Source organism: Zootoca vivipara, chromosome 14 (assembly GCF_963506605.1).
Source record: "Zootoca vivipara chromosome 14, rZooViv1.1, whole genome shotgun sequence".
In the NCBI taxonomy this organism is placed as follows: Eukaryota; Metazoa; Chordata; class Lepidosauria; order Squamata; family Lacertidae; genus Zootoca; species Zootoca vivipara.
Genome location: NC_083289.1, coordinates 40264065 through 40289145, shown reverse-complemented (window position 1 = coordinate 40289145; position 25081 = coordinate 40264065). Strand labels below are relative to the sequence as shown.

Sequence of the window (25081 nt, the reverse complement as noted above, 5' to 3'; positions counted from 1 at the left end):
GATCATCCAGGCTGACCCCTCCCCTCCTACTCATTACATTTATTTATTTAAAATATTTCTCGGCCATCTTTTAGGGACAAACCCTCCCAAGGTAGATTATGAAAGATTTCAAGAATTTAAAAGAGAGAACTAAAATCAGTGCTTTTTTTCCCCTGGGGGTACGCATACTTCTAAACATTTTGTGAATCTTTGTTTACTGTATTTATTTTTCCTGATTTGAACTATAAAACAGTGATTTTCTTGAGTCAAAATGAGAGTACTGACTAAAGGCACTGACTAAAACAAAAAGATCATCATGCTAACTAAAAATCATATGCAGATCAGCAGTACTGTATCAGAAGTAGCAAACGGGAAATCCAGGTGTGAAGAAGAAGAAGAAGAAGAAGAAGAAGAAGAAGAAGAAGAAGAAGAAGAAGAAGAAGAAGAAGAAGAAGAAGAAGAAGAAGAGGAGGAGGAGGAGGAGGAGGAGGAGGAGTTTGGATTTGATATCCCGCTTTATCACTACCCAAAGGAGTCTCAAAGCGGATAACATTCTCCTTTCCCTTCCTCCCCCACAACAAACACTCTGTGAGGTGAGTGGGGCTGAGAGGCTTCAAAGAAGTGTGACTAGCCCAAGGTCATCCAGCGGTTGTATGTGGAGGAGCGGAGACGCGAACCCAGTTCACCAGATTACGAGTCTACCGCTCTTAACCACCACACCACACTGGAGTCCTGCCGCCAACATGGCCAATGACAGACCCTCCAAGTATCCTTATTTCCAGGGACAGTCCCAGATTTACAGAAGCCATCCCGGTTTCTGATCTGATCCCAGAATGTCCCAGTTTTCCTTAGGATGTCCCTATTTTCATTGGACAAATGTTGGAGGGTATGGAGTGCTGCAAACTTTAGAAGCATTTGAAAGCAGCCCTGTCTAGGGAAGTTTTTTAATGTTTAATGTTGTATCATATTTTTATATATGTTGGAAGCCACCCAGAGTGGCTGGGGCAACACAGTCAGATGGGTGGGGTATAAATAGAATTGTTGTTGTTGTTGTTGTTGTTGAATAGGATGTTTCTGTTTTCATCAGAGAAAATGTCGGAAGGTATGCAATGATCAGGGAAGATGGGGATTGCACTCCCAACACAACCAGGAGGCCACCATATTGACAATCCCTACACTGAGGGTGGGGCACTTTAGGCCCGGGGGGTGGGGGTCAAATGCAGCCCTCCAGGCCTCTCTGTTTGGTTCTTGGAAGTCTTGACAGGCCACACTGTTCCCTGGGCCTGCTATCCACTCTCAAGTTTTTTTGCCTAGCTGGAATGTGCCATTGAATGCTCCTGCTTGCCTGAGTAGATGTGTGAATGTGAAGAAACGAACCTGCTAGCTCAAAGGTAATTTTATTGTTTAATTATTTCCAGTATTTATAGCCTGCTCTTCATTAAATATTTGCAATCCAAGAACACCCTCCAAGTGCCCTGATTTCCCAGGGACAGTGCTGGAATTACGGAAGCCGTTCTGGCTTCTGATTTGATCCCGGAATGTCCCTATTTTCCCTTCCGTTTCCAGTGTATCTGAAGAAGTGTGCATGCACACGAAAGCTCATACCAAAATAAAAACTTAGTTGGTCTTTAAGGTGCTACTGAAGGAATTTTCCTATTTTCCCTGCCGCTGATTGAAGCCGCTGAGTGAGCGCACATGTGCGGTGAGGCGATCTTGTAGTTAACTGCCCCTGGTTAAGGTTTTTTTGGTTTGTGTGTTTTTTTAAAAAAAGTTTAAGGGCCTCAAGGTATGAGGCAGTCTTGCTCCTGTCCTTGTTGCAGAGTCAAAGAGCCTTGACTCACCTGTCAGTCTCAGTCACCCCTGTAATCCCCTTTTAATAACCACTGACCCCCTGCGCTTCACACACATCTTCTAAGGATGTTGTTATAAAGATGGGCTCTTTGGGGACAAAGCTTGATACAGAGAGGCTGTGTTCCTTCGCCCAAACCAGAACTGTGAGAGTATAGGAGGCGGTGCAGGGATGGGAGCATATTCACGGTTTTTTCCCTGGCCGCTGCTCAGGGGTCCTCGCGTAGCATCTGCGTACCCATGCAGTGGGGGGAGCATGTATGCCTTTAAAGGTCTGTGGCATTGCATGAGCTCGTTCTTCTCCTATTCATTCCAGTTGGAAGCCTGAGGATTACTGGCCTGGGGGAGCTGTAAATTCCTTCTTGTCCTTGGCAATAGACTCACGCTGGGATCCATCAACCATAGAAAAATCCACAGCGCCTCCCAGCCGAAACAATCTTAATCCAAAATCTTTTGTTTCATGTTCATCTGTGGCCTTGTTCTTACTGAGATGGTCTGTTTCAGGTGGCAGGTGTGGGATAGAACAAAAAAGAATGAATAAATCCCTGCACAAGGAAAGCTAGTGTATGAAGGAGAAGGGCCGTAACCTGACTCTCTTCTTGACAGGCTAGCTTTCTATATTAGGGGAGCAGTAGCAGGGGTAATCAACTGATCACTCACAAATATAAAAGACCAGCATGTCAAGGAGAAGGGTCCTTGCCTCGTCTACTTCCTGATGTGTTTGTTTTCTATATTCAGGGTATAAATAAATAAATCTATGCATGTATATAGAAAACTAGCATGTCAGGGACAAGTGTTCTAACTTAGCCTTCTCCCTGATGTGCTAATTTTCTACATTCAGGGAGTTCAATTAGTATTTGTGTGTTTGTGTGTGTTTAATTATTCAGCATTATTTAGATACCACTCAATTTTTTTTAAAAAACTGGTTTATATAAAATGTTATAAAATATTTAAAAATGGCAATAAAACAAACCATAAAAACAGTAGACATAATAAAGTTATACAGTACTTCAGTTTTGTTCAGTGTTTGTATCTATATTGGAATAAAGAAGTTGTAACCCACTCCAGGACCTTACATTATAATTTTAAATATAGATAAAATCAACAACTTTAATAAAGCATAGAACTTCAGAGTTTGAAACAACTCAGATGTCATCTAATCCAACCCCCTGCAATGCCAGAATCACTGCTAAAGAATCTTTGACATATGGCCAAATAAAATAAGGACACCAAAAATATATGTATAGATAGGCTCAGCCTCCCCTGAAAATGGTTTAGCTGGCATCGAAAATATCACAGCAGAGGCATTTTCAGGGGAGGCTGTGTAATATCAGTGGGGAGGGGAGTTTCAGAGAACGCATGCTGCCACACTAAAATATTGATTTCTCACAAGTGTGGAAAACACACATTATGTGGCACTTGTATAATTGCCAGTTCTGCAGATTGAAGAAGTTGAGTGGGCACATATGGACTGGTAGTTGGTGGCCACTAGACCACTAGACACAGCCACTAGACACAGCCACAGTTCGAAGTTTCAGTAGGAAAAATGTTCTTATGTCGTTAGCAGCCATCAACAGGTTTACCACTCTTACAGCCCATCACCCATTCCCATCACCATACCAAAATAAAAACTTAGTTGGTCTTTAAGGTGCTACTGAAGGAATTTTTTTATTTTGCTTCGACTCAGACCAACACGGCTACCTACCTGTAACTAGTTCTTATGTATGTTTAGCTCCACAACAACGCTGTGAGGCAGGTTAGGCTGAGAGGTAGTGACTGACCTTCAAGGGTCACCCACCAAGTTTCATGGCTAAGTAGAGGATTTGAACCCTGGTCTCCCAGGTCCTAGTCCAATACTAACCACTAACACCGCACTGGCTCTTGGGTAGCAGGAGCAACTCTGCCAGCCACCTGGCTGCCATATTGTTTCCTCCCCAAGGTCTCCGCTCTGCCCCACAACTGTGTGTGTGTGTTTGTGAGTTCAGAAGGGGGAAGAGAAATGGCAGCCCCCACCCAATATAGTGGAGAATATTCAAAAACACTCTGCAGAGCAATCCCCCCCTCCACACACACACACCTCAGGAAAAAAAATACCTTTGAAGAAATGCCATCTCTCAGTGTGTGCATCAACATGGGAGAAGTGTAGACAGGATTCATCCCCAACTACCACCTGACATGTTAAATTGAGTGCATTGGGTGATTTGTAGGAGCATCCCTTACTGGTCTTTTTTAAAAAAAAGTTGGTACATTGCCACATCTATTTCACAGTGCTGTGTTCCTTCATAGACCTAGCAGCTCTGAGACTTGGACCTGCCTCCACCTTTGACAGTCCTGGCAAGTATTTTTTTTTAAAGAACCAAGATGGAAAAAATATAAAAGAAAGCTTGAAGTGGCTTTATGTTCTAAAATCCAGCACATTGCTTTTTGGAATCGTGAATCGCCTTTGGGATTTACCTCTAAGTCACATAGCAATTATCTTAAGGGGTTGTTAGGTCATTTCCATGGCTGGGTGACGAGGGCAAGTTATTCCAATTTAGCCTCAACTTGGTTTTGTCTGGGGCACTCTGGGTTGTTGTGTGGCGGTGTGTTAAGGAAGGGGTTCAAGCGCATACCGGAATCTGCACCTTTGAAGTGCTCTGTTGCCCTTGCGCAACAGAAATAATCGGACTTCTCGCGGATGACTAATGGGAAGGTGCGTAAGGACCTTGCAAGCAAATGGAGGGTGAATTGATGCAGGGTGAATGCTCATTGTCATAGAACTACCCAGAGACGGATGTGAAATAAAGACTGCTTATAGTCCAAATGCCACGCAAGCTTTGCATGAGCAGAACACGATGGATGCTCAATAATCAGGTCATCTGGAGGAGTGAGAAAGAGTGGCCAGTGGTGTGGGAGGTTAGGCCGTGAGGCGTTCGGCCAGCATCCTGTGCAAATCTTGTTGAAAGTTTGCCCTTACAAGGGAGGGAGTCGTCCACAAAGCCTCTTTGCAGCTGCTCCAGTGACTTCAGTAGCACTACAAACAGAGGAAGAACACAGAGCAGCCAGTTCTTTGCAGCTCCGGAGAGGAGACTTGCTCTCGACCAGCTATGATATCGAGGTGGAATTTCTGCGCTGCTTTCTCTGGGGTGCTCCTCGCCATCCAAGCTTTCCCACACACCAATATTAAAATCAGTCAAGGTAAGTACCCATCTCCGATGATAAAATACTCAAAATTGGGACACTTGAAGCCAAGGTAATTTTGCTTGGGGTTTCAATCAGGTTGAGGTTTAATCTTGGATCCTAAATATCACCTCTTGGTTTTTGTCCCCCTTTGAGAAAAACCTCTAAATAGAGCTATAGGTAGATAGATTCCATTTATATTACAAAATGCATAAGCTTTAGAAAATAAAAGATAATGCAGAAGGGTAGAATGTTCAGTGACTCCTATGAATTTGCATACATCCAGTCAAAATTCAGATTTCCTGTGTAGCACAACAGCTATTTACCCAAACTAACATAAGTGAACCAAAACAATCTAAGCCCACTATATGTGTCTGGTAGCAGCCTGTATCTCCTATATTGATCACTGATATGAATCCTTTTTCACTTAAAGTTATTTTCTCTGAGTTTTTGATCTCTGAAACTAATAAAGTGAGTTAGTTTGCTATTGAAACATGCTCCCGTATTCTCTCATGCCATTCTTTGATAGATGATCTTTGTTTTTTTGCAATTAAGTCAGAGAAGTTGCAATTTATGGGTGGCTTATCAGGAATCAAAAGGCTTTGATGAAAAGGCAACATGGAAATTTCTCGACAAAATTGACAACTTGCTCCAACTTTACCATTGAATCCAGTTATGGTTGGCAGCCTGTGTTCAGTAGGAATAGGGAATAAAATTCATTCAGTTTACAAGCAACCTATGTACTTTTCAAAACAGTATGTAAATGGAAACTCAGCTAGCTTTTGAAATTCACACTTCTCTGAATTTTGCAATGCAGTTCTCTCCAGCCAAGTAATGTGTCAAAAAATACATATACCAGGTTAAAGTGTGCATAAAAATGCATATATATATTAGCATAATTAATATACCCTAAGAGGCATTCTATTAAGGGAAATCACTTCACAAAATATTGTATATTGGTCATAAATGCATACAAAAATGTATATATTAGGAGAAATTCACACAAAACTGCTGATCAATATTCATGAGGATTTTTTTAAATGAAAAAAAACCCCAAACTGATGTAGACGTTTAAAGAACTGAAATGAAGACTGGAAACATGACAAACAGCAATAAATAGAAATTGACAGATTCATTCATCCTTAATGTTCAGATAGCATCTCAGCCATCATTATGGCTCAGCTAAACTGTTTGAGAGTTTGTGGTATACTTATTCACTGTCATTTACTTTCCAGACCACGATTTGTACAAATTATGTGGATTTATTTGATTGCATAATTAAGTTGTTGTGGAACTTCTGTGTTATTGAAATGCCAAGAAATGAGATGATAAAATGATTTATGGGCATTAGGGATTATCCTGCACTTGGTTTTTTTTTTTTAACTTACTCAAATTAATGGGTTGGATTCAGGCTAAAATAGTTGAACTTAAACCCAATTAAATCAAAAGGATGGCAGTCATGATCTTAACCTAATTTTCACTGAAATGAATGGGAATTAAACACAACTAACTTATTATGGATCCAACTGCTGGGGTGTAAAGTAGAAAAAGGTGAGGAGTTTCTTAGCTCCACTGCAATATAACCAACCTTACTTTGGATGAATTTAGGGATGGAAGGATATGCTCATTTTGGCTCTCAGTTTCTCATTTTTCGTATTCGAACATTTGCAGAAATTTGCAATAAAAATACCTCCTGAAAATTAATCAGGATTTAATTTTCAAATTTCTCCTAATAAACGTTTTTCAATCAATTTCTCAATTTTTTGCATTTTTGTAAACATTGTTCAATTGGCGATCTGCTTTGCAAAATTGGGATAAGGGCAAATTTCAAAGGATAGGTGTGTTTCTGTTCTCATGAAATTTTGGAAGGAATAGATCCGGCTTCAAATGAGGCCAGAATCGAATTTCTCCCCCATTTCTTGATGCCGTCTGAGAAAGCCATACAACTGAAGGTGGACAGAATAAATTTCACTTTCTTTCGGTGTTTGCACAGTTCAGCCACTGAAGTTGGTGGAACATATTCTAGAGAAAGTGAGTACATCTGAGCTTCACTGAAATACCATCTTATGTGGGGGTTTGATTCTAAGGGTCCTGCGTATACATAAAAATAGCATATACCCAAACCCTTGGAGGCGCCCCACAGCTACCAGGAAGGCAAGGCAGAGAGAGAGAGAGAGAGAGAGAGAATCCCCATACTTCTAAAATCCGCATGCCCAGCACATAAATAAATAATAGATATCATTGCTACTTCTTTATTTCCATCAATACCTATTTGTCCTGTTTTTTCATGTGACATGTAAGTGACTACCCTAACCCATCAAATTTTGCAGACCTTTTAACTTGCATCGGGGTGTTGGTTCCTAGCGGCCGAGCCCTTTTGGGCCCCCTATATTTTTGGGGTAGGGGCTGCCCCCCGATGTCCCAAAAGCGTGGAGTTGAAGTTCGGAGCTAAGCTCTCCTCCTCCTCCTGCCGCAGGGGGGAAGGAGGGTTGATGCAGCCTCCTGCCAGTGGCGGCACCAAGAAGAGGCGGAGGAGGAGCTGCTGGCCATTGAGCCATGCGGCCGCCATGTTTGTCTCCGCCCCGGCTCCTCCTGACTTCCTGACGCCACGCTCATGACGTAGGGACATCGCAAGATCATACGTGTGGCGTCGGACTCGGCCCACCTCCCCAATCACCCTTGGAAGCTGGTGCCTCTGACTAGCATATTACATTATCTTCTCCTTTTGAAAGTACAGCTAGCAAATAAATCCCGAGGCGAATATGACAGCTCCTTGATTTAACTCAGCCCTGGGAGTTGAAAGCTTACTGGCCGCTCGTCCGAAGACTGGGCCAAAGCGGCCATTGGCAACTGAACAGGAAAGGTGCTAATTAGGGGGGGGGTTGACCTGCTTTGCCTCCCCTCCTCTTGCACATTTAACCTTAAAATTCTTCCAGGCACCTCTGGTGCACTGGAGCTAATCAAATTAATGTTACCTACTGGGGCAAGTGGTGTAGAATTTCAACAAGCTGAATGGTTCCGACAGCTTCGTTTTCCATCAGACGGTGGGCCGTTTTCTGAAGAGGAATTTGGAGGGGGGAAACCAGCTTGAAAGCTTTGACTGGGGCTTAACTCATCCTTTCAGTAAGGTGTGCAGAACCTTTGGCTGAACTACAACTCCCATCATCCCTGGCCTTTGGCTGTGCTTGCTGAGCTGATGGGAGTTGTAGTTTGGCCAGATCTGGAGGACCAAAAGTTTCCCCAACCTGCCCTTGATATTTAACACTGCGAATGAACCTTCTGTCTCATGCTACTAGTCTTTGCCACTCTCCAGAAACATACCCTCCCTGCTTTTAGTGGTGTCATTGATTGATTGATTGAAATATTTATAGACCACACTCATTTTTAAAAAAAGACACAGCCAGGCAGTATACAAACTCGCAGAAAGATAAATAGCAAACATCAATAAACAGCGGGCAATAAAAAGAAATTCACATTGGAAAGACCTGTCTGAATAGCATTTTGGAGATGACTGAAAGAAGGCAGGGATGATTTGTGCTGAATCCGCAGTGGCAGGGAGTTCCACAGGGCAGGTCCTGCTGCACTAAAAACTTGGTCTCTAGTTAAAGGCAGACCGAACCTCAGGGGCTAGACGAAACTCTCGATTATCAAGGAATCATAAGGAATCAAGAGCTCCTTAGGTGCTTTGGATCCCCATTTATAAAACCATAGAACTGGAAGGGAACATAAGGGTCATCTAGTCCAACCCCCTGCAATGCAGGAATCTTTTGCCCAACATGGAACTTGAACCCACAACCCTGAGATTTAAGAGTCTCATGCTCTATCAACTGAGCTACCAAGGTGGATTAGATCTTTGTGAATTAGTGCAAGAACCAGGAGCCTAGCTTGGTAGCAAACTGGCAATGAGTCGGGGACATTGGGATGGGTCGGGGACACAATTCTGGTCCTTCTTTCCCACGTTAAGAGCCATGACGTCGCCTGCTGAAGTGGTATTTGCTAGAGGGGATAGGAGGACAAGGCTGTTTATCCAGCGTGGTGGGTTTTATCTAATCTCCTCTTTTGTGGGCTTCTTTCCACATGCCTCTCCTGAGCACTTCCCCCTCCCAGCTCTGCATTGCCCGCAGCCAATGGCGTGTCAAGATTCATGGAAATGACAGCTGTTGCTCGTCTCTTTTGACAACCGTTGTTGAGACAGAGGTGGCTTTCCTGACCCTTGTAATCTTCTGGGCTCCCAGGACTGATAGCAAGTGAATCTGACAAGTGGAAGTGTGTTGAGATATGTGCCTCTCTAACCCATTTCCTTCCCCTCTCCCTAGCTTTGCCAGAGCCAATTCTCTCTTACTCTTGCCCTCTCTTTTGGACTGAATACGAAGGCTTTTGCTACAGATACTTCCCAGTCAATAAAACATGGGCGGAGGCTGACTTGTATTGCGCAGAGTTCTCCATCGGCCTAAAGTCAGCCAAATTAGCTTCCATTCACAGGTAAGAATCACATAATAACTTGCCCTTTCCTTGGTGGGGCGTTGCCCCATTTGCCCTAATGCAGGGGTCAGCAGACCTTTTCATCAAGGGGCTGGTCTACTGTCCCTCAGACCTTTGGGGGGCTGGACTATATTTTTTGGGGGAAATGAATGAATTCCTATGCCCCACAAATCATAGAATCATAGAGTTGGAAGAGACCACAAGGGCCATCCAGTCCAACCCCCTGCCAAGCAGGAAACACCATAAAAGCATTCTTGACATATGCCTGTCAAGCCTCTGCTTAAAGACCTCCAAAGAAGGAGACTCCACCACACTCCTTGGTAGCAAATTCCACTGTCGAACAGCTCTTACTGTCAGGAAGTTCTTCACATAACCCAGAGATGCATCCTATATAATAATGTCCATGTTGTCCCTGCGTCCAGTTGTCCCGTGTGTCCCTGGGGTACTGCGCATGTCCCCCAGAGACACAGGGATTGGACGGAGGGACAACCAGGGACACAGGGATTGGACCCGCGCTCTCGGGACACAGGGAACAGCCAACTGCCGCTCCGCCAACCGCCGCTCCGAAGCCCAGTCTCATGCTGGAGGTGCGCGGTGAGGCGGCGGGGGAGAGAAGCGCTCCCCCCCCGGCAGCCTTGCCGCACACCTCCGGCATGGGACGGCGCTTCCTCGGGGAACCCGAGGAAGCCGAAGCGGCAGCGGGCGCGGAGGGAAGCCCGCTTTGGCTTGGCGGCGGCGGGAAGAAGGGGAGGAATTCCTCCCCTTTTTCCCGCCGCCGCCAAGCCAGTCCCGGAGCCGAATTGCGGCGCGGCGGGGTTTTTCGCCGTTTGCCTCCCCCAGGGGAAGGCAAACGGCGAAAAGCCCCCGCTGCGGACTGGCTTGGCGGTGGCGGGAACATCCCGCCACCGCCAAGCCAGTCCCGGAGCCAAATTGCGGCGCGGCGGGGTTTTTCGCTGTTTGCCTCCCCCAGGGGAAGGCAAACGGCGAAAAACCCCCGCTGCGGACTGGCTTGGCGGTGGCGGGAAGACCCGCCACCGCCAAGCCAGTCCCGGAGCCGAATTGCGGCGCGGCGGGGTTTTTCGCCGTTTGCCTCCCCCTCAGGGGAAGGCAAACGGCGAAAAGCCCCCGCTGCGGACTGGCTTGGCGGTGGCGGGAAGACCCGCCACCGCCAAGCCAGTCCCGGCAGGCCGCTTCCTCTAGCGCCCGTTTTTAAACGGGCTAAAATCCACTAGTTTTAAATAAAAGCACACATACTTATGTAAAAACACGCTGATTCCCAGACCGTCCACGGGCTGGATTTAGAAGGTGATTGGGCCGGATCCAGCCCCCGGCCTTAGTTTGCCTACCCATGCCCTAATGCATCATCCTTCGCTGGTGGTGTGTTGCTGTGGGAACACTTGGGATGTGTTTAGAGGATGGAGACAAAAATGGCGAGTGGTTTACGGACCAAATCCTGTGAGGGAAGGTTAAAGGAGTTGGAGATGATTCGTTCGGAAAAGAAACAATTGAAAGGTGAGACCGTACTATCCTCAGGTATTCAGAGAACTGTTGTATAGGCAGAACAAATTTGTTTTCCTGTTGCTCCAGTAGCTTCAAATGCCAAGGAAAAGGATTTCGATTAACCTTAGGAAATACTTCCTGATAGTATGAGCTGTTTGACAGTGGGACAGGCTGCCTCGGAAGGTGGGATTTTTAGAGGTTTTTAAGCATAGAATTTAGTGTCTACTTCCTGCATCAACTGAGGGTGGGGCTACATGAACCTTGAGGTCCCCCTCCTAACTCTATGATTCATTGATTACCTGGCAGCAATATCGCTATTTTCCTTGGTTAGCCCAAGACCTTGGTGGTTTTTGCGATGCTGTTCTCCAACCAACCTGTGTTTACAGAAATGCACATATAAGGTCAACATGTGCTTAAGATGAATATCTTAGTGAGAATAACCTACAAGGACGCATCATATTAGGAGAAAAGTCTTGCAGAAGTGGCCTGCATGAGTCAAAACAGCGCATAAAAAGTTGTTTATTAGGAGATACTTGCACTAAAATGCTGAAGACTTTTGTGAGGAATTTGAAATTGCACATTGCTGCAAAAGGCAGAGCACTGAAATCGGAGGTTAGAAAAATGAGAAACGGGTTTGAATCTGCACTCAACCTTGAAACCTACTGGGTGGCCTTGGGGGCTAGTCACTGCCTCTCAGCCTAACCTACCTCGCAGGGTTGCCGTGGGGATTAAATGAGGAGAGGAAGAACCATGTCTGCCACCTTGAGCTCCTTGGAGGTGGGGTGGGGGTGCAATGAAATAAAGAAATAAATATTAACAGATATTTGCATTCCTAATTACATACGACTATTGGCAGCTGGGAAGAGAATGTATTCGTCTACGACCTTGTAAACAGCCGAGTGCCTGGAATACCGACGGATGTTTGGATGGGGCTTAATGATCTAAGGCAGGTAAGAACCTAACCGTATCAGATGCTGTACCTCTTATCAGGCACATAATAAGACCTGAGACTTTGGTGGCATCTAGCGGGTGGCACTGTGGTCTAAACCACTGAGACTAGGGCTCGCTGATCGGAAGGTCGGCAGTTCGAATCCCTGCGATGGTGTGAGCTCCCGTTGTTCAGTCCCAGCTCCTGCCCACCTAGCAGTTTGAAAGCACTTCAAGTTCAAGTAGATAAATAGGTACCGCTCTGGTGATAAGGTAAGCGGTGTTTCCATGCGCTGCTCTGGTTCGCCAGAAGGGGCTTAGTCATGCTGGCCACATGACCCGGAAGCTGTCTGCGGACAAACTCCTTGGCTTATAGAGCGAGATGAGCGCTGCAACCTCAGAGTCGTCTGTGACTGGACCGATCAGGGGTTTCTTTACTAGCCTAGCAGAAGCGGAGCATTAAGGGAAATATCCCTGCTTTATATTGAATCAGGCTGTTTATCCATCTAGGTCAGCATCATCTATGCTGACTTGGCAGCAGCTCTCCAGAATTTCAGATAGGGGTTCTCTCCCAAACCTACCTGGTGATGCTGGGATCTTCTGCATGGAGGGCAGATGCTGTTCCACAAAGTAACAGCTGGATAATTAAATAGCCCTGGCAGCTTCCTATATGCCTATATATTCCTATGCTTCTGCGCTGAGGGAAGTCGGTTATTGACAGGAGTGAGCCAGCAATAAATCACACAAAGTAAGTTGAGTTAACTCTTTATTAGGATCTGCACAGGATGTCATGCCTAACACAGGAACTGTTCTTTGGTAGCTCTTGCTCTCAAGGTTTAACCCTTTACGGTAGGATGTTCCAATAAGCAAGGAGGGTGAATTGTACAAACTAAATAACCTGCCTCCTCGAAATACAAAATTCTTCCACAATAGGTTTACCCTACACCAGACATCCCCAAACTTCGGCCCTCCAAATGTTTCGGACTACAATTCCCATCTTCCCTGACCACTGGTCCTGTTAGCTAGGGATCATGGGAGTTGTAGGCCAAAACATCTGGAGGGCCGCAGTTTGGGGATGCCTGCCCTACACCCTACCTCATTGGCTCCAATCAAAGCAGTATGTGCACTGAAAGGCAGCTACCGTATTTATTCTACAAAATCTGCCCTTCTCAGAATTGTGCAGTGCAGCTCTCTAACTCATCCCAAAAACTGCAGGTAGGAGATAGCTCGGCATAGAACTGCATATATTAGTGAGAATAATGTACAGGCAACTCCCCATTTACGTATGCACACATTGGCGCGAAGCCCAGAGTGGTACGAAAAGGGACAAAGGGGGCCTTAGAAGAGCAAGAAAATGCCTCAAAAGCAGTGTTTAGCAATTCCACAAGGAGGTTTGGCGGGAGAAAAGGTGGTGTTTGCAGACTTTTCCAATGGTGAACAAAAATATGCACGATTTCACTTAAACATGCGGTGTCTCGGAACGTAAAATGGGGAGTTGCCTGTATAAAATGCATTATTAAATTAAGGGCAATTTATTGCAAAAATGTGAACCATATTGGCCTGAATATAAGCCTCGCTTTTTACCCAAATTCCGACCGTGAAAAGTTAAAGTGCGGCTTATATATGGTGTGCAGCCAGGAGCGTGGGGCAAACAGCGCCAGGAGCACAGCAAAGCAGCACCCACCCCGTGCATAGTCCCCGATTCTCTCCCCCAAGGCCGGGAAGGGAGAGAGCGAGGAAGGGAAAGGCCGTTGGCAGCACAGTGCAGCTGAACCCCCCCCCCCAGTTTGCAGGCAGGAGCAGCGAGGAACAGAGCGGCTTATATTCGGGTATTTTTCCTTTTTTTCCCTCTCCCCCCTCCAATTTTAAAGGTGTGGCTTATATTTGGGTGCGGCTTGTATTTGGGCCAATACGGTACTGTATATTAGGAGAATAGCTTGGTTAAACCCATTGGTTTTAAGGCAAATTAAGTTAAAATCACAACCATGCCCCATTGATTTAATTGAATTTATCTTCAGCCAATTTACCCTGGATCCAACCAATTTATTTTAGTACATTAAAAAGTACAAGAAGATAACTCCTGCCCACACATCAGTTTGTCATCTTGTTTCTGGGTTTTTAATAATACAGAAGCCCCATGATGGAAGTCCCGCCTGCAATTGATACAGATACTGGTCTGGAAATGAAATGACAGACATTTATTCAGTCAACAAATATATACCACACACACTGACAAAGTTGCCTTCTTGGGGAAGGCATTTGCTTTTCAACAACCAATTGTGCAAGTTTGTTGAGCAGCTGTAATGACAGCTGACATGGTATGTCAAAACCAAGAATAGGTGAATCTGCTCATTTTGATTTTTCTCTGTTTTCCAGCCTTAAATTCAGTTCTACACATTTCCACGCCTGCTTGTGATTTTTGTTTTTTAAAAAATCCTCATGAAAATTCACCAGCAATGAAATGTGGATTTCTCCTAATACATACATTTGTATGTGATTTTTGACAAACAAATTTGCAAAGCATTTCCTCCTGATATAATGCAGTTTTTCACCAATACATGCACACTTTATGCACACTTTACCATTGTACGTGCGTTTTTGTACCCACGACTTCGCTCGAGAACTGCATTGCCAAAATTCAGAGAGGTTTTGAAAAATGACCGCTCGTTGGTTTTGTGTATTGCTTTGGAAAGTGTGAGTTAGCTAGGATCGTCTTGAAATGTAAACTGAATGGCATTTCTTCTCCATCCCTGGAATGCTCCAAATGCATTAACAGCAAAGATTGAATATGTGCCATTTCCTGTCTGTTTCCCTAGCACTAACTCCCTGGTGATGTATTTGGTAGGAAAGCAATTTTGAATGGACAGATGGCTCCTCATATGACTACAACTACTGGGATGGCAATCAACCAGACGATGGGATCCACTCTAAACCAGAAGATGAAGACTGTGTGCAGATCTGGTACAGATACAGCAGTGGTAGGTGGTAGATGTATCTCAGAAATGGCCTCTTCCCAGGAGCTGAAGATGCTCAGGCAGGAGAAGAGGCAAGAGGCAATATGATTGCCACCTTCAAATATCTGAGGGGCTGTCACATAGATGGTGGAGCAGAGTTGTTGTTGCCGTCTGAGTACCTCACAACTTGGGGACAGAAGACATGCTCATGAGATGTAGAGGTTGTTATGTTGCAGATATGGTGGAGAAGAGCAGAAAGAGAATCTACCCAGGGGCGAATCTACTATGAAACTAATAAAGCTTAAGCTTCAGGGCCCCTAATCCTAGATGGGCCCCGGAAATGACTTTAGTCCACATTGCTTAAATTTTTGGGGGTCTAGTAGACCCAATTTGAGTCACACGACTCAAATGGGTTGATTTTTTTTGGGCTGTGTATAGTTCAACAATCCCAAAGTTTGCGAATCAGCGGCACAGTTGTAAATGTGGAACATTGTGGTAAGTTGGCTGTTCTGCTGTGGCTAATATATCCTGCCCCCGCCTCCCTTGTTAGCAGAGGTAAAGACCCTAGAGCAGGCATCCCCAAACTTCGGCCCTCCTGATGTTTTGGACTACAATTCCCATCATCCCTGACCACTGGTCCTCTTAGCTAGGGATCATGGGAGTTGTAGGCCAAAACATCTGGAGGGCTGCAGTTTGGGGATGCCTGTCCTAGAGGAATAGCAATGAGTTTTCAAAAGTACTGAAGCAGATACAAAAGAAAAGAGTGGTTATTCAGACCTCGTTGCTGGTTGTGATGCCCCCCCTAACAGTTCAAGCTTCAGTGCCCCCCAACTATAGGTCCACCATTAGCAGCGAGGACCATATATAGCTATGCCCTTTTCCTGTCAGGGCACAAAGGGGAAGTGATCTCACAGAGTTTGACACGAAAGGAAAATGAGAGCTGGAGGGGAGAGGAAAGTGAGCGAATTTAGGCACCTGTTCTTAAAGTTAGAAAGTGACTACATTCAAGTCTTGTCTTCTCCGTGACATGCTACTTTCCTGTGTGCATGATTATTATTATTCATATTAGGTACAGTGGAACATTTGCAGTTGCCTCTGAGTTTGAGCTAGCAGAACCTTGGCCTCTTCAATAAGCTGCCATTGCTTCCATCCTTGGAAACTGGGGTTTAAAACTCCACCCAACACACTCCTTATTTCTCTCTCCCTCTCCCTCCACCCAATTTCTTTTTCATAGCTTTAAGGTCTTGGAATGACAATAGCTGCAGCAGAGAATTTCCATTTGTGTGCAAGATCCCATCCCTGGCTGCCGATTAAGCGTTTGTCCAAAACAAAAGCAACAACTCAACTTCTGTCCAAACAACATGGAATGAAATGGATGTACAACTTTTTTTTATAAGCCTGTCTCCCCATCCCACTGCACCCCGATCTCATGCCCTTCAGATGTTTTGGACCCCAAATCCCATTGGAGTTGGGAGCCGTAGTTCAAACCATCTGAAGGGCACTAGATTAGTGGGAGGCTGTTCTAAGGCACAATTCTCTCACCTTTAATAAACATATTTCTGTATCTGACTCAATGAAGGCTCCAGCTAGTCGCCGTGACCAAGTTTGTGTGTGTGTGTTTATATGTTCTGTACCTGGTCAATGCTCAGGGATGATGGGAGCTGGAGTTGAGGAACATCTGGAGGGCCACGGCTGCCCCATACCTGGTGTATTCTCGGGGGTCCTGCTGCATCCAGGTAATTTTTTGCAGGGGATACATTTGCCACCTGTATGCAATGTGCAGCTGTCATCGGTGAACAGACTGCATCTTCCAATGCCGTTGTTTTTAGATTGGGAGATTGATTATAGCAGGTGTGGGGACCTTTAGCCCTCTGGGTGTGGCTGAACTACAATTCCCATCAGTTGCAGCAAGCATGACCAATGGTTGGGGATGATGGGAGTTGTAGTTCAGCAACATTCCAAGGGCCAAAGGTTCCCCACACTTGGATTTTAGCATATGGCAGACTCTGCTTTCCAAACCAACTTCAGGTTTAATTTTAAGTGAAGGTTACAGGTAGGTAGCCGTGTTGGTCTGAGTCGAAGCAAAATAAAAAAATTCCTTCAGTAGCACCTTCAGAGTATCTGAAGAGTATCTAGTGTATCTGAAGAAGTGTGCATGCACACGAAAGCTCATACCAAAATATAAACTTAGTTGGTCTTTAAGGTGCTACTGAAGGAATTTTTTTATTTTAAGTGAAGGGTTTGGGTCGTGGTTATTGTTTTTGTTTGTTTGTTTTATTAAGGTTTGCTTTCTTGGTTTATGGCCCCGGAGCTAGGCAATATGGTACCCTCCAGGTGTTGCGGAATACAGTTCCCATCTCTTCCCTTATCATTGGCCATGCTGTCTGGATATGCACCACTGTGCCTATTTCTGCTGGGACCTCTTATTTTCTTGGGTCAGCAGGTAGGCTTTGAACATTTAGATCAGGCATCCCCAAACTTCAGCCCTCCAGATGTTTTGGACTACAATTCCCATCTTCCCCAACCACTGGTCCTGTTAGCTAGGGATCATGGGAGTTGTAGGCCAAAACATCTGGAGGGCCGCAGTTTGGGAATGCCTGATTTGGATGATGCTAGACTACAGCTCCCACCATCCCTCCCCGTTGCTCATGCTTTCCCAGGACTGATGGGAGTTGTAGTTTGGGAACACCTGGAGGACCAGAGGTTCCCCACACCTTTTTGAATCCCTGGATCTTGCTGAGAAGCACAGCACAATCAGATTATCTCGAGCGACGTTTTCATATTGGGGCCAATGAATAAGTCAGTTTTGAACCACGGTGTGGGGGAATAGAGCAAAAAAAGCAACAGTCCCCATCTCAGTCAGCCCGTGTCAAGTAGGAAACAGTTATGTTTTTATGTCTCTGTGTCGAGATGTTTGACGGAGTGGATGGCAATTAGCACTGGCATGATCATTTCGAGATGAGTCAGCGGGCCAAGTGGAAAATTGATCAACATCCATATGGTTAGATCAGCCTTCCCCTGTGTAGAAGCACCATGTTGTTTCATCGCAGTTTGTTGCACTGCTAATGCCAAGAGCTTTCTGCCCCGCTCGACTCCTGCTGCTGCTGACTCATACTCAGGTGCAGCTGAATGCAGACGTTGAATGGGCTTTCTGGGCTGAAGCCCAATGGTGACATGATGTGAAACCAGGGCCGGGAAACGAAGGAAAAGCACATCCTGTTAGGCAGTAGGAGCAACACTTTTATTTGTTTAGCTAAAAGCCAAAACAGGTGGGTGGGGGTGGGAATGGAATCCAACCTCCCCTGTTTAGAGTGTGAATGTTGCACAGGAGCACCCTTATTACATGATCGCTGCTTCTTTCTCATAATTAAAAGGATCCTTCTTGTCTTTCTGCTTGTCTAAAACATAAAAAGATCAACCTGGTTTAACAGTCACTTAGAGAGCTTAACCAAACAAGACAATAAACATTAAATGAATGAACTGAAACTTAACATGTTTTCTGCTGATTTGTCTCTCCAGCTTTTTACTCTTCTGTCTCCTTGCAGAATAACTAAATGCTGCGGTCTACCTTGGGATGCTGTTAGGTGCCGTTGTCTGTCTGAGTTCACCAAGGCATGTTTATTGCTTGAAAGATGCTGTGAATTCCTGCATTGCAAGGGGTTGGACCAGGCACACCCAAACTTCAGCCCTCCAGATGTTTTGGACTACAATTCCCATCATCCCTGACCACTGGTCCTGTTAGCTAGGGATCATGGGAGTTGCAGGCCAAAACATCTTTAAACACAGTTTGGGGGTGCCTGGGTTGGACTATCAGGGGTCAGCAAACTTTTTCAGCAGGGGACCAGTCCACTGACCTTGTGGGGGGCTGGACTATTGGGGGGGGGAATGAACGAATTCCTATGCCCCACAAATAACCCAGAGATGCATTTTAAATAAAAGGACACATTCTACTCATGTAAAAACACCAGGCAGGCCCCACAAATAATCCAGAGGTGCATTTTAAATAAAAGTACACATTCTACTCATGTAAAAACACGCTGATTCCCAGACCGTCCGCAGGCCAGATTTAGAAGGCGATTGGGCCGGCTCTGGCTCCCGGGCCTTAGTTTGCCTACCCATGGACTAGATGGCCCTTGGGTGTTCCTGCCAACTCTACAATGCTATGAATCGATGCAATCCCAATGGCTTGCAGCCTGAACCTGGCCTTAAACGGTGTGAAAGGGAGAAGTCACCTAATGACAATGGGGAAAACTTTGGGTGGGGGATATAAGAGGACTGCTTAACCAGATCAATGGCACATCTGTTCCAAGGGTGGGCAAAAACCCCATGGCTAGGAGCCAAATGTGGCCCTCTGGGCATTTCTTTTGGGCCCTCAAGACTCGCTCCAGGTAGGGGTGGGAGGACCTATCAATTTTGGTTCTCTCCATTTCTCCACATTTCTGCAGCAATCTGCAACAACAACAACAAATCCTCGTGAAAATTCACCAGCATCTTCGTGCAAATTCCTCCTAATAAATACACTTTTGTAAGAAGTTTTTGCCTCATGTACACATTTTTTGCAAGCAACGCATTTCATATGCAGGGCCTTACATGTGAATGAGGACTTTCCCTTACCAGCTTAAAGAACATAAGGAGCAAGGGCAGACTTTGGTAATATGGAACCTTGAGTGAGAACAACATTTGGTGGCCCCTTACCATATTTCTTATTTTCATCATAATTCCTTTTAGGACAGTGGCTTTTTAAACGGATCTTCTCAGTGGCTACCATTAATAATAATAATAATAATATTTTGTGGCCCCTTGGCTTGTCACCCTGTGCTGGGGAACCGACCACACCACCCTAAATCCGGCTCTTTAAGGAGTTCCTAGCTGGATTATCTAGTCCAGCATCCTGTTCTTCAGAGCTGATTAGAGGCCTATGAGAGGCCCCCAGGCCCTAAGCAAACAGCCCTCTCCTGACTTGTGGTTCCTCTGATAGTGAAATGACTACACAGCTCTCATGACAAGTAGCTGTCTAATGCTCTTAAAAGCTGTCCAGTAGCACAAGCACTAGAAAAGCAGCATTCAATCATATGAGCCCCACTTGTATTGCAGGCTGATCTCTCTCCCCCCCCCCCCTCTCTCTCTCCAACGACGCCAGAAAAGCTGAAATAAGAAATTCAGGCCAGGCTCATTTGCTGAGGTCACTTCACAACTAGTGCAGGGAAGAGGGAATGTGTCCGGTTTCGGCACCTGCAGGCTTGTTTTGTAACCAAGCAGCGACCCTTGATTGCAATATCTTGGCATCTGACACACACACACACACACACACACACACACACACACACACACACACACCTGCCTTGAAGTGTCACATCTAACACTGGAGCCAAACTGGAAGGAGACCTACCCAGATCTTGAGTTTGTTTTGTTTCTTCCCCCCTGCAGCTTTGGGAGATGTTTCTTTAGCAGAGCCAAGCTGCAATCACAGTAAGGTTAATTTTGGGACAAGCACTTTATGGGCAATAGCCAGGTATCTAAGGAAATAGAGCAGCTCCCCATAGCCTCTGTTGAAGATGCTTAATCAGTGTTTGGCTTGAGTGGTTGTCACTGAGTTTACCATGGATATCCTTGGAAGTAAAATTGCTTCCTTTGGGAGGATCCTGTTCCATTAGCACATGAGTGGGGAACCTCTGGTCCATGTGCAAAATTTGGCCTGCCAGATCTCCTCCTTTGGCCTGCAAGGCTGTTGGGGTCAAACCATGCCCTCCTTCCCTACTCCTGACATAGTATGTGCTACCAGACAGAGAGATGGAGTCCCAGGACTGAAGGTCCTGATCATAGCTGCCAAGTTATCCCTTTTTTAAAGGGAAATTCCCTTATGCTGAATAGGCTTCCTCGTGAGAAAAGGGAAAACTTGGCAGCTATGGTCCTGATTTAGCTAGTAAGACTCACAAGTGGGTATGTATTTGCACAGGCAGGACATGCCAGTGCAGAGGGGAATTATGACTGACCTAACCCCCCCCCATCCTCCCATGTAAGATAGTAAGAATATAAGTATGGGAGAACCAGCTTCATATAACCAACATGATTAAATCTTAATGAATGCACGAAAGAGTTAACACCATAGAGAAACCAGGTCACTCCCTCTCACCTTGGGAGGAAGGTAAAGGTAAAGGGACCCCTGACCATTAGGTCCAGTCGTGACCGACTCTGGGGTTGCGCACTCATCTCGCATTATTGGCCGAGGGAGCCAGCGTATAGCTTCCAGGTCATGTGGCCAGCAAGACAAAGCCGCTTCTGGCAAACCAGAGCAGCACATGGAAACGCCGTTTACCTTACCGCTGTAGCAGTTCCTATTTATCTACTTGCATTTTGACGTGCTTTCAAACTGCTAGGTTGGCAGGAGCTGGGACCGAGCAACGGGAGCTCACCCCGTTACAGGGATTCGAATCGCCGACCTTCTGATCAGCAAGCCCTAGGCTCAGTGGTTTAACCACAGCGCCACGTGGGTCCCTATATATATATATAGTTTCTATTAAAATAGTTGGGGGGACAGGACACCATGTTTGTGCTATAAAAGTGTAAAAGCACCAAAGAGCATATTGTGTAGATTTTTCCAGTTTAGAAAGGACAAAAACCTCCAGACTGATTTGTGAAAAGAAAGGTTGTATGGTATAGGGGTTAGATTGTTGGTCCAGGACTCAGGAGGAGGGAGGGATAGGACTCTCTGCTTGGGTCAGTTATCCTCTCTCTCTCTCTCTAACCTAACCTAGGAAAGCAAGAAGAATTTGATTTCATTCACATTTTAATGAGAAGCTCCCTATTTCGTACTTATTGAACCAATACATGAAACACAGTCCTCCTTTAGAACGCACACTTCTCTGAATTTCACAATACCCTTCTCCATACAAATATTTTTGTATGATTCTCACAAAACATTTTGCAAAGTAAACTGCCTACATCATGCAATTGCAGCAATTACTAGGCAATCACAATGACTGTCTGCAATGCTTGTAATTACTCCATGCATTGGATACGGCCTCCATTAAAAAAAAAAACAATCATCATCAATGTTGGAGGGGTTTGGCAGAGAAATTCATCCCTTCCCCAAGTTTCTCAAGCAGCAGCCAAGAAGATGCAAACATTAAGAAATCAGGCAGCAAGTCGTACCTTCAGCAAAAGCAGGTGGCTGTGAGAAAGAACCTTTATTATTATTAATACTAATAATAAGAGGTCTGGATCAGGCACAGTTTGCCTCTGCCTCATTTAGTAAATTATACAGAAAGGCAATGCCAAGTCATCTGGAAACTCAAGCTCTGTCATTTTCTGCCTCCACTACTACTGCCGGTTGTTGTCATGGTAGGGATACAGGTCAGCTTCTATGTATGAGCAATACCAGGCAAAACAAACCCTTCATGAACACTCACCTACAGAACACTGCCCAAAAGTACCCCATGCTTAGGGTTGCGAGACTCAATAGAGGACAGGACTTCTGTGCCTTTAATTGCCCTGCTCTCTTTTGAGTCTGCTGGTTTCTCTTTAAGGTTTCCAGACTCAAAAGAGAGCAGGGCAATTAAAGGCACAGAAGTCCTGTCCTCTATTGAGTCTGGCAACTCTACCCATGCTCCACCAAATGGATCTTGTCACAAAATGGCGGCTGAGCTGATCTCAAAATGAGGAGGCAGCAATGGCCACTGGCCAGATTGGACAAATTCATGGAGAATAAGGCTATCAATGGCTACTAGTTTATTTAATTATCTTCTATTATTATTATTATTATTTAGTTGCTGATTTTGCCAATGCAACCCAAAGCAACTTCCAACAATAAATAAATAACAAACATGAAAACCTTCATAAAACAGAGCATGGAAAAATCTTAAACACATTTTTTTTAAAAATGCTTCTGAATGCCAGTCACTGGAAACCAGGGGGGGGAGGGGTGCTGCTCTTGTGCTTGGAGCCAGTTTGCAGGCTGCCAACAGGCTTTTGGTTGGCTCTTGTGAGAACAGGATGCTAGAGTAGATGGGCCTTTGGCCTGAACCAGCAGGCTCTTCTGATTGGTAGCAAGGAAAAAGAAACAGGTATAAAAGAGGAGAATTCACTGGGTGCCAAGATCTAAGTACTCTCTGGTGGGAGAATCCCAGCAGAGATTTAAAACCACAAATTACGCAGCAAGGTAAAGTGTGGAAATATAAACTGTTTGACATTTAAAATATGCCCTTCTAAGTTCCTTCCAAAGTTCCCCTCTTCCCTAGCATAGAAAAAGACCACACATTTGGCAAGTTAAGAATGGTTTACTTACAAACTCTCCAAAGATCATATTCATGTGCTTTTCAATACAGCATTCAGAAAAAGTTGCACAGGCAGTAAAGCTTGGCCTAGCTACAGTGGTGAATGTTCCTTATTTATTGGCAAAGGAACACAAGAATGGCTTGTTAGAGCCACATAGTCTGAGCTTGGAGAAACCAGCTCACACCTCTTTATATGCTGAGTTTCTCGGGTAGACTCAGGTACTGTACAACAATTGGCTTGATTACCAGGTGGCGCTGTGGGTTAAACCACTGAGCCTAAACCCCCTGGCAGCCCAACGCCCTGGCGCCTTGTGCCACCCAGCCTTGCCTTTGAGCCGGCCCTGCTGTTAGGTCCAGTCGCAGATGACTCTGGGGTTGCGGTGCTCATCTCGCTTTACTGGCCAAGGGAGCCAGTGTTTGTCCGCAGACAGTTTTTCCAGGTCATATGGCCAGCATGACTAAGCCGCTTCTGGCGAACCAGAGCAGCGCACGGAAACGTCGTTTACCTCCCTGCCGGAGCAGTACCTATTTATCTACTTGCACTTTGATGTGCTTTCAAATTGCTAGGTGGGCAGGAGCAGGGACCGAGTAGCGGAAGCTCTCCCCATCGCGGGGATTCAAACCGCCAACCTTCCAATCAGCAAGCCCTAGGCTCTGTGGTTTAAACCACAGCGCCACCTGCGTCCTCTTTATAGGCATACAGTACTTGTATTCAGGGCTCCAGCCACCCAGTCGTGCTGCTGTCCAACATGCCGTTCTGTTTCCTTAGATGTTAAATGTTGAATCAAGTGGTGTACTTAGGGGAAAATTAAAGGCTAAAGGGGAAGAATTAGAGATAGGTATGAATATTAATGATTTTAAAGATAATTAAGAAATAATATTAGATGAGGAATAAGTTTTGTAATGTGATATATAGAATTAAGATATAGATTTGTAATATTAGATTGTATTTTTGTGTGTATTATGAAAGCTGTGTTGAATTAGGTATAAATTAGACTCGGGAAGGGAGGGACGGGGAAGTCGGGGAAGTTATGACCAAGTAATATTGACAAAATGTTGTTTTTCTTTTTTCTTTTTCCCCCTGCGTTGTCTTATTATTTTTTGTTTTTCTATTTTTCTTATTTTTCTAGTTCTTTTTATTTTTTATATGGATTTGGGTCATCATATAATAATGGAATGTTTTTATAGATGTATTTTTGAAAATCTTCAATAAATATATTTTTAAAAAAGAAAGAAAATTGTGGGGGTTTTTTTTGGGGGGGGGAGTAATTTTGAACATTTCCCCCAATTTATTATGAATCAATTCCCAATAGTTTTCAGCTTTTGTTTTCCAACTGACAGGCAGCATTCTGTGACTACTACCAAGCATGCCCACCTGTGTGTCCTATTATGTTTTAAAAATGTTTCTCTGGTGGTCCCTTGTTTTTCCTGAGCATGCTGATACTTGAATTTGTCTTGTTTCTCATTGGTGCAGTTGGACTATGAGCCTTTTGGCACTTAGCATCTGAGTTCACTCTTAGAAGGGTGTGCGTGTGTGTGTGTTTCTTGGGCTGTGAATTATAAGGGTGTATCTGCACTGAAGAGTCCCATGGACTGCAAGAAGATCAAACCTATCCATTCTGAAGGAAATCAGCCCCAAGTGCTCACTGGAAGGACAGATCGTGAAGCTGAGGCTCCAATACTTTGGCCACCTCATGAGAAGAGAAGACTCCCTGGAAAAGACTCCGATGTTGGGAAAGATTGAGGGCACTAGGAGAAGGGGATGACAGAGGACGAGATGGTTGGAGTGCCTGGTGTCCATGGGGTCATGAAGAGTCGGACACGACTAAACGACTAAACAACAACAACATCTGCACTGAAAGCACATAGTACAGCCATAATACCACAGGTCAGGTTAACCTAAGCAGATTGCATTTCAACCTTACCTTGACATTTACTCATGTAAACAAATAAGCAAAG

General features: G+C 45.0%; 1 protein-coding gene across 1 annotated transcript; it reads left to right on the top strand.

Annotated features, from left to right (window-relative positions):
* Positions 1 to 4713: 4713 nt before the first annotated feature.
* On the top strand, positions 4714 to 16423 carry CLEC19A (C-type lectin domain containing 19A). Its single transcript, XM_035131875.2, has 5 exons — positions 4714 to 5004; positions 9303 to 9468; positions 11825 to 11918; positions 14741 to 14873; positions 16084 to 16423. The coding sequence occupies exons 1-5, from the start codon at positions 4914 to 4916 to the stop codon at positions 16161 to 16163; spliced, it is 564 nt and encodes a 187-aa protein (XP_034987766.1). The 5' UTR covers positions 4714 to 4913; the 3' UTR covers positions 16164 to 16423.
* The last annotated feature ends 8658 nt before the right edge of the window (positions 16424 to 25081 follow it).